This window comes from Chrysochloris asiatica, unplaced genomic scaffold, assembly GCF_000296735.1.
Source record: "Chrysochloris asiatica unplaced genomic scaffold, ChrAsi1.0 scaffold00042, whole genome shotgun sequence".
Lineage (NCBI taxonomy): Eukaryota > Metazoa > Chordata > Mammalia > Afrosoricida > Chrysochloridae > Chrysochloris > Chrysochloris asiatica.
In genome coordinates this window covers 7,711,048-7,719,914 of record NW_006408560.1, presented here as the reverse complement: position 1 = coordinate 7,719,914, position 8,867 = coordinate 7,711,048, and the positions used below count along the sequence as shown (strand labels likewise).

General features: G+C 47.7%; 1 protein-coding gene across 2 annotated transcripts; it reads left to right on the top strand.

Annotated features, from left to right (window-relative positions):
* Window positions 1-5,057: 5,057 nt before the first annotated feature.
* CERS2 (ceramide synthase 2) lies at window positions 5,058-8,217 on the top strand. 2 transcript variants are annotated; one of them, XM_006861389.1, is made up of 10 exons: window positions 5,058-5,231; window positions 5,649-5,772; window positions 5,947-6,059; window positions 6,278-6,335; window positions 6,441-6,491; window positions 6,781-6,873; window positions 7,057-7,185; window positions 7,402-7,508; window positions 7,604-7,757; window positions 7,952-8,217. In XM_006861389.1, the coding sequence occupies exons 1-10, from the start codon at window positions 5,059-5,061 to the stop codon at window positions 8,090-8,092; spliced, it is 1,143 nt and encodes a 380-aa protein (XP_006861451.1). In that variant the 5' UTR covers window position 5,058; the 3' UTR covers window positions 8,093-8,217. The 2 variants fall into 2 exon arrangements, with proteins under 2 accessions (XP_006861451.1, XP_006861450.1); XM_006861388.1 differs by having other exon boundaries at window positions 5,059-5,231; window positions 5,649-5,766; window positions 5,941-6,059; window positions 7,952-8,092.
* The last annotated feature ends 650 nt before the right edge of the window (window positions 8,218-8,867 follow it).

The following is an 8,867-nucleotide window of genomic DNA, read 5'->3' as shown; positions in this document are numbered from 1 at the left end:
GTGATTTTCTTTTGAGAAAATCAAGTAGCTGCGCTAAGTGTCAAAGGGGTCTGGGAAAGCAGGGTCTTCTCCCCTGCTGTGTATTCCTTGCTTTTTCTTGTTCCAGCCTCTTGTTTACAGGGTCCCTTGCTTGGCTGTTGGGGCTACTCTGGAGCAGACTTTTTGACCCTTGGGGTTGTATAAGCAGGGTCAGCTGGGAACCCTAGTTGTCTTTCCTCCCCCATCTTGAGCCAGCCATCTGACCCTGCGGAATCTGATGCTTTTCCCTGCTTTGCCAGTCCCTCTGTTGGGGGGTGGGGATAGTGCTCTTTTGCTAATGGAAGTCCAGGGCAGAAAGGAATGGCTGTGGTTACAGAAAGCCTCAAACCCACTGGTGAGAGAGAGCCCCCATTCATCTGTATTCCCAAACTTCTGATTGATTCATCATGTGCTCACACACACACCCCCCTTTCAGTTTCCTTGCTTGAAGCAGAAGGGGAGAGGTACTGTCTTAGCCAGGAGCTGAGGTAGTTGCATGATTCAGACCCTTGCCTTTGATCCCCCCCTGACACCTTTTGTTTTCCTTGCCAGCTTCTCACCTTTGTAGGAGTAAGATACACAGAAGACAGCCCCAGGAGTCTAGAAGAGGGACTCCATCCTTATCCTCTATGTCCCCTGCCAGCTTTCTGAATCCTTAACCCTCAAAATGCTGCTGGCAAGAGAAACTTCCCTTGCCAGTTTCCACTGACTAGGATGGCAGTAGGGACCAAATGTCTAGGCTTTTGTGTACCATTGACTTTAGATCTCACTGCAGGAAAAGTTAGGCTTCAAGAGACTAGAGTAGTCAGGTGACTGGGTCAGGTGTATTTCCCCACCTTCAGGCGAAGCAGAAAAAGTAGAAAGGAAGAGAGGGAATGTGCTAACACACCTAAGCATTCTGCCTTTTCCTTTCTCTACTCAATTTTCTACCCTTATCTCTATTTAATTTTCTACAAGTTTATTTTTTGTAGGAAAAATGTGTGTGTGGTTCTGTGGGGAAAGTTTTGTAGTGGATAATTATAATTTTGTACACTTCAAAAGGCTTCCCGTCTCTTTAACTAATTAAATATTTGTTCTGGATAAATTGGAGGGGGAAGGTGCAGTGCCTTGGGGATGGTGTGCCCAGCCAAGAATGTGTGTGTGTGTTGTTGCGGGGAGGAGACAGGGAGAAGGTGGAGCTGAAGAGCTTTTATTGTCAATGCTGACCTCTGATTTCATCCTAAGAGAGCAGCAGTGACTAAGAGGGGGAAGCTATGGGGGACATGAGGGTAAAGTCCTTGAGCAGGAATACTGACCTGTAGCTGGGTTGAGAGGGATGTCACAAGTGTTTCTCTGCTGGATAGGGGCGGAGTTGCTGAAGGAGCAGCCCAGCTGTGACCAGAGGGTTCAGCTCTCAGCTGGTGGCACACATAGGACTTCAGTTCACAATGGAGAACAAAATCCCGCTATTTCCTCCTGGTTGGGAGGGGAACAGCCTTTGGTCTTAAGGCCAGCCTGAGTATCACCTCTTGCTTGTAATAGGGGTTATGGAACCTGGACTATCCTGCACTGACCATACTGCTGGCATGTGTTGTGACATCCTAGCATTGTGCTGGACTCAGCATCACTGACTGTTCAGGGCCACCCTCCCCTGAGCTGCAGACCATTCTCCCTCATCGGGTCATCCAAGTGATCACTATCACTCTGTGGTTCCTTTCTCTTTTAGTAGAAAAAAGGGGATGAGAAGGGGGTGTGGAGATAAAGCCAAAACTCTGTCACCCATCTGTGATACGTGATTCCCATATATAAGTAGCTCCTAAATCCACATGATGTCTTGGTCTGCTATCTTGGCTCATTGCCCCCCAGTGCCTATCTGGAGACTTGCGTTCAATTTCTGACGATGCTTCAGCGAGGTAGGGCTCTTCTGTGTTGTACGGATTGGATGATGTGGCATGGGGTGTCAATCTTGTGTTCACTGATGGCTCTGGAACTCAGAACCATTTGGGGAACATAATTGTGCTTTACTTTGGTATCTTAATTTTTCTAGGGATATGCTGCCCAGATTAGTTGTAGAGAAAGGTTTGTCCCAGCCCTGCACACTCTGTTTTGGGCTCTCCTATCCTGGGGAAACTTGCCATTTGTGAGTTGATTTGGAGACTGGAAGGGGTGACAAGGGAGGAGTAAGGGAGAAAAGAGAACGCCTCTGGTTTAATCAGTCCTCCAGGTTGGGAATAGTAAAATGATGGGTTGACCCTGAGGTTCTTATTTCCAGGGAATCAGGACTTTTGAGCTTTTAAGTCATGTTGTTGTTGTTATGTGCCGAGGAGTCGGTTCTGTCTCATAGCAACCCTGTACAGGGTTTCCGAGGCTGTAACAGCTGGTAGTTTTGAACTGCTGACCTTAAGGTTCATATTCCAATTAGCAACCACTATGCTACCAGAGTTCCTTTTAAGTCATGTTAGGGAGTAGAAATAATGTCTGTCTTTCCTTTTCCCCACTGAACCTTGATAGCTAGTAAGTGCTATCAAGACTCATAGTGACCCTGTATAGGTTTTCTTTTATTATTATTTTTAATGCTTTATTGTGAATTATGTGATAGTTTACATGGGAGGACATCAGCTTCACATTGATCCCGTTGTATATAGTTTCCTTGCCATGGTTACAATTGCTTCCATGCATCATCCATCAACCAAAGGGTGTACCCCACAAGCCTGTCCCCCGGTCATCCGCATACCATCCGTCTCCCTCTCCGGGTCCAAAGTGTCCAGCCGCTCCATCTCCCCACGTCATCATCTCTGCCTCCATCCCTGGCATCACTGCTTCTCTGGGTAGGGTTTGGTTCTCCACTCTTCTCCTTTGATGGTCCCAGGGACCTATACTCCTAGACTGCAAAGTTAATCACTCCCCTCCCTTTGCCCCAAAATGTCTACCTTTACATTTCCAGCCCTTACAATCAGTCCTGATAACAATTATTCACTATTGTATCGCAAGAGACCTATCTGCATCCCCTTTCATCAGCCCTGACTAAGCAGAATGGATACTACTCCTTGCTCCATACCCTCTGGATCTAGGTTCCCTCTTGAAAGCGTGTACGCCAGCCACCTTGTGCCTTCATTGCCCCCCCATTCTGGGTAGCCAATGACCAAGTTTCCCATCCCTGTCTTCCCCTGTGTACTGAGGGGATGGGAATGATCCTCATTGTAAAGATTTGTTCCCTCTTTTGAGCTACTGCTTCCATGGGTGTATGTCAGGTTCATCAAATTGTATCTGATTATTCTTTTTTCCTCTTCTTTCTTCTTCTGTTTGAGCTCTGATCATCCAGCCATTGAAGCCAGGTCAAGTGGGTATTATCTGCAAATGTGGGTGTACTTATGCATGTGCCCTCTCTTCTTATCAGCTGGACGCTTCACTCTCTACTCTAGTCCTCTGTGGCTATGTCGCTGACTGATTCCAAGAGTCCCCTGGATTTGGCACACTGCTGGCCAAGCAGGTCTCCATCTGGGTTCACAGGAGTCTATTGAGCGTTGTAGGGCTTAGCTTGCAGCTTCATTGCTATTTTTCCCTCACTTCCCCTATCGGTGACGAACATGGTCACCAATCAGAGCATGCCTTCCCATTGAGCCTTAGTCTTAGAATGGGGGTTTGCCCTGAGGGGGACCCGACCACTTGCCCTGATGACTCCTGGCCGAGCCACTTGTTTGTTCTTGTAGTAATCAGTCTGCCTGCCTATATTGTTTTGTTATTTTTCCTGTCAGTCTTCCTTTCAGGAAGTATCTTCTGTTCTTCTGGCCACTCCAGGCTGGTCTGCTTGTCCTTTCAAGTGGACATTTCCACTCAGAAGATTCTGGATGCTGTTCAGGATTCCACCTATGGTCTTGTGTAATGCAGAGGCTCCACAGGAAGTCTCCATCGCTGGGCACGTTATATCCCCATTTTAGGTGTTCCAGTCAGTTGTAGGCAGAAGACAGACTTACAAGCTTTCTATGGTGGTATTTCTGGTTATTCCTTTCTCTCCCCGGCCAGTGTCTATTTTCTGATGGTATGCAAGGGAAACCAAGATTCAAAAGACAGCCAAGCATCTTAACATTATTTCCCCCCTTTTCTCCATTCCAGCCATGTCTCAATGTCTGTATCCCAGAGCCCTGTTGTTCCGAGGTTTTGCATACATCATTATTTGCCTCTGTCCCACTTCAGCTTCACATTCATCCTATCGTATTTCATTTCATTGCAATGATTAAAACCCCCTCTGTACATCATCAAATCCTGTATAGATTTTCAAGGAGCGGCTGGTGGGTTTGCTCTGTTGACCTTGGGTTGACAGTCCAGTGCTTATCTTGCAGTGCTACACCAGGACTCTTTTGTTGTTGTTGTTAGGTGCTATCAAGTCGGTGCCGACTCATAGTGACCTTTTGCACAGCAGAATGAAACACTGCCCACAACCTCATTATTGTTGCCACACTTGAGCCCCTTGATGCTGCCACTTGGCCAATCCATCTCACTGGGGGTCTTCCTCTCTTTCTCTGACCCTCCACCTTACCAAACATGATATCCTTCTCCAGCAATTGCTCCCTCCTGACAATATGTCCAAAGTGTGAGAGATGAAGTTTGGCCATCTTGGCCTCTAAGGAGCACCCTGGCTGCACTTCTTCCAAAACGGATCTATTGGTTCTTTTGGTAGCCCATGGCACTTTCAGTATTCTCCTCTAACACCATAACTCAGAAGCATCAATTCTTCTATGGTCTTCCTTATTTACTATCCAACTTTCACATGCATATGAGGTTATTGAAAATATAGGCGCACCTTAGTCCTCAAGCCGACATCTTTGCTCTTCAACACTTTAAAACAGTCCTTCAGGTTTCTGTAAATAATGTTAGAACTGGAAAGCCAATATATTACAGATGAGGAAACAGACTTGCCCAAAGTCACACAGCCAGGACCAGACAGGCTTCTGAGTCTTTGCCGGCTGCTTTTTTGTTACACCGTGAAAACTTCCATTTAACTGTCTCTTCCCCCACAGCTGCCTCTTAATATCCTCTACTTTCCCCTTCTTTTCACTCAGGATGCTCCAGACATTGTATGACTACTTCTGGTGGGAACGGCTGTGGTTGCCTGTGAATTTAACCTGGGCTGATCTAGAAGACCGAGATGGACGTGTCTACGCCAAGGCCTCAGACCTCTATGTCACACTACCCCTGGCCTTGCTTTTCCTCATCATTCGCTATTTCTTTGAGCTGTGAGCATACCAACTCACCCTGTGCCTTCCCTGGCTGTTAGTCTCATGGCCTTCAAGTTGTCTCTGTTAATTGGTCCGAGCCCCTGCTGTTGTGGCTACCCAGGCCCCTGTCTACTATATGCCTCCCACTAAACCACTGTTTTCCTGCGAGCTTAGCACCCCCAGGCCTTTCAATGGTTGTTTGTTCTCATCCCACTACCCTCCACCCAGCCTGGCCAGTAGTGAACACAGGCAGTTTTGTCAGCTGTGGGTAGCCCAAGGAGGCTGGGGTTGGGGGTTTGCCAGAAACTGGGGAAACAGGTCCAGCATGAAGTTGCCTGAACTTGCAGTCCTTTCCCCCTCTTAGCCTAGGTCTACCTGAGAAACTAGGTATTTCAAGGAAAGCCACACACCTCCTCACTCAGATCTCTTCCTTAGTTATGTGGCTACACCATTGGCTGCCCTTCTGAATGTAAAGGAGAAAACTCGGCTGCGGGCCCCTCCCAACCCCACCTTGGAGCATTTCTACCTGACTAGCGGAAAGCAGCCCAAGCAGGTAGGAGCTGCAGACCAAGCTCTGGGAGGTTGTGGAGGGGAATGGACCAGATAAGGTTGGGACAGCAGCTCTGTTGGGTGAAGAGATGAGAAGGCAGTGGGGCTTAGAGTGGATGGGGGAGGGGCACTGCTGAGTTCTGAAGTTGATAGCAACCGGCTTCTTCACCAAACCCAGGCAGAGGTTGAGCTGTTGTCACGGCAGAGTGGGCTCTCTGGTCGCCAGGTAGAGCGCTGGTTTCGCCGCCGCCGCAACCAAGACCGGCCGAGTCTCCTCAAGAAGTTCCGAGAAGCCAGGTAGAGGAGGTTGAACCAAGAGAAACTGATGGCAGAGGAAGGTCTGAGGTTTCTTGTTGAAAGGGTGGGTGGGCCATGGTTGTATGAAGACTATGAGGAGGTGAATTGAGTTATTACTAGTTCTGTTCCTGAGAGGCTGTTTGGAGGCACATGGGGGATGTTGGAGGGCTGTGCCATTTCCCACCCTATCTCCTAATGATTTCTGCTTCCTCTTTCAGTTGGAGATTCACGTTTTACTTGATTGCTTTCATTGCTGGCATGGCCGTCATCATAGATGTGAGTGGGGCTGCTGAGAATTGGGGAGTTGGTTCTCTGGCAAGATGGTGTAAGGTCATAGAATTTGGGTCTCTCTTCTTGTAACTGCTCATCATCTCTCTGCAGAAACCCTGGTTCTTTGACTTGAAGAAAGTTTGGGAGGGGTATCCCATACAGGTAAATAAAAAGCAAAAGTAAAGTACAAGATTAACAACAGCTGCCCTTTACGGGGTAGGGGAAATGGGAGAGAAATCCAATTATAATGCTTCGTTAAGTGGGGTAGCGATTAAGGGAGTCAGTTTAGGATAGGATGCACACCTAGATGGGTCTTTGGAAAATGCAGCAGCAGCAGGGACGGGTCACAGAACTACGCATCACCTCAAGGGTTAAAGGGCTGGTTTTGGAGACGTGAGACCCTTGAATCCAGTCACTTGGAGGCCCTTACCTCTCCCACCCTCTCTCCCAGAGCACCATTCCTTCCCAGTACTGGTACTACATGATTGAACTTTCTTTCTACTGGTCCCTGCTCTTCAGCATTGCCTCTGATGTCAAACGAAAGGTGGGTCATGGATTTGTGTCTTTAAGCCTAGGATCCAAAATGCTCTGCGATCAACAGCCTCCTCTTGAATTTCTGGCCACTTTGGAATAGAACCACTGGGACATAGGGAACTGAACTGGAGGGGAGGAGGAATAGTGGGAGCAGGGGAACAGAAATCTCCTGGAACCTGCACCTTCTCTATAGGATTTCAAGGAACAGATCATCCACCATGTGGCCACCATCATCCTTATCAGCTTCTCCTGGTTTGCGAATTACATCCGGGCAGGAACGCTCATCATGGCTCTGCATGACTCTTCTGACTACCTGCTTGAGGTCAGGCTTCCTGGACATTTGATCAAGCTTAGGAACCCTGCAGAGTCCCCCATCCCTGCTTTTTCTTTTTTCCTGGGGAGGAGATGGGGGAGGGGCGGGGTGTCTCTAGAACCTGAAAGGTGGGGCACAAAGCCAGTGCTGTAACTGGGGTATATGTATGAATGTGAGGGAACAAAAGTAGCCCATGATACAAATGGGGACTATTTATGTATGCAGTCAGCCAAGATGTTTAACTATGCGGGATGGAAAAACACCTGCAACAACATCTTCATCATCTTTGCCATTGTCTTCATTATCACACGACTGGTCATCCTGCCCTTCTGGTGAGTAGGTTATATTCCTTTAGAAATTAAGGTTCTTACCTTCTCTCTCCCTTTTCACTTATGCTTATAATTTTGTCTCCTCCCTGCTCTCCCAGGATCCTGCACTGCACTGTGGTGTATCCACTGGAGCTCTATCCTGCCTTCTTTGGCTATTACTTCTTCAATTCCATGATGGGAGTGCTACAGCTGCTGCATATCTTCTGGGCCTACCTCATTTTGCGCATGGCCTATAAGTTCATAACTGGAAAGGTAAAGGCTCTGTCCCATTTTATAGGCACTACTACCTTCAATTCTAGAAATTGTTCAGATTTCCTCCCCCACCACCAGCAGTGTCCTTTATCAAACTACAGTGAGTCCCTGAGTATAGCAGGAACAGGTCTAGAGAGAGGGGAGTTCTCAGAAGTCTTAAGACATGATGTAACCTTTCTTATCCCTTTCCACAGCTGGTAGAAGATGAACGCAGTGACCGTGAAGAAACAGAAAGCTCAGAGGGGGAAGAGGCTGCAGCTGGGGGAGGAGCAAAGAGCCGACCCTTAGCCAATGGCCATCCCATCCTTAATAACAACCATCGTAAGAATGACTGAACCATAGTCCCTGCTGCCCCCAGACTGATGATGCGTAAAGCTAAGGAACTGCCCCCCAACCCCACAGGGTAACTAAGTTCTGGGGAGAAAAGAGAGAGAGGAGAGCTCTTCTCTGTGTCCATCCTCCTTGCTTCTTTGTCACCAAGTTGCCTTTAAACCAAATTCGAACTCCTCCTACCCTCATGTAGAGGGGAGATTGGTTACATCCTGTTAGAGGGGGGTGGTCTTATTTTCCTCACTATCCTCCATGTTGTCCTTTCCATTGCTTTTGATGCCCCTTCCTCAACTCTAGAGGTGGGGTTTACAACTCACATTCCTTACACTTCAGAATTTGGCTCTAGCTGTTTGCCTTTGACTCCCTGACCTCCAGAGCCAGGGGTGTGCCTTATTGTCCCATATGTGGACCTCATTCTGCCAAAGTTGGACCACTTTTCTAAGCTCCTTACTTGGGCCAGAAACCAAAGCTAAGCTGCCTTTAACCTCTGTCTTCTCTTCTAAGACACAACCAGACTGAGTGTAGGAGGGTACACATGACCCTTACCCTACCTCTGCCAAAAGTGGGGACTGTGCAAATAGTCTTTCTTCGTGTTACTTCTCTGCCAGCTACCCCTGTAGCCACAAGTCCAAGATCTAGCTGCCTTCTCTGGCATCTTCCTCTTAGAATGGCAACTAGTTTAAATTTTTATTTATTAAACATTCGGGGTTTTGGTTTTAAAGCCAAAATTTCAGCTAGCTCCCAGCATTTTAGCAGAGGGACCATTTCAGACCAAAATGT

Coding starts and splice junctions, on each gene's coding strand:
- CERS2 (XM_006861389.1), top strand. CDS start 5,059: ATGCTCCAGACATTGTATGACTACTTCTGGTGGGAACGGCTGTGGTTG. Junction 6,492..6,780: donor GGGAGGGGTATCCCATACAG/GTAAATAAAAAG, acceptor CCTCTCTCCCAG/AGCACCATTCCTTCCCAGTA. Junction 7,509..7,603: donor CTGGTCATCCTGCCCTTCTG/GTGAGTAGGTTA, acceptor CTGCTCTCCCAG/GATCCTGCACTGCACTGTGG.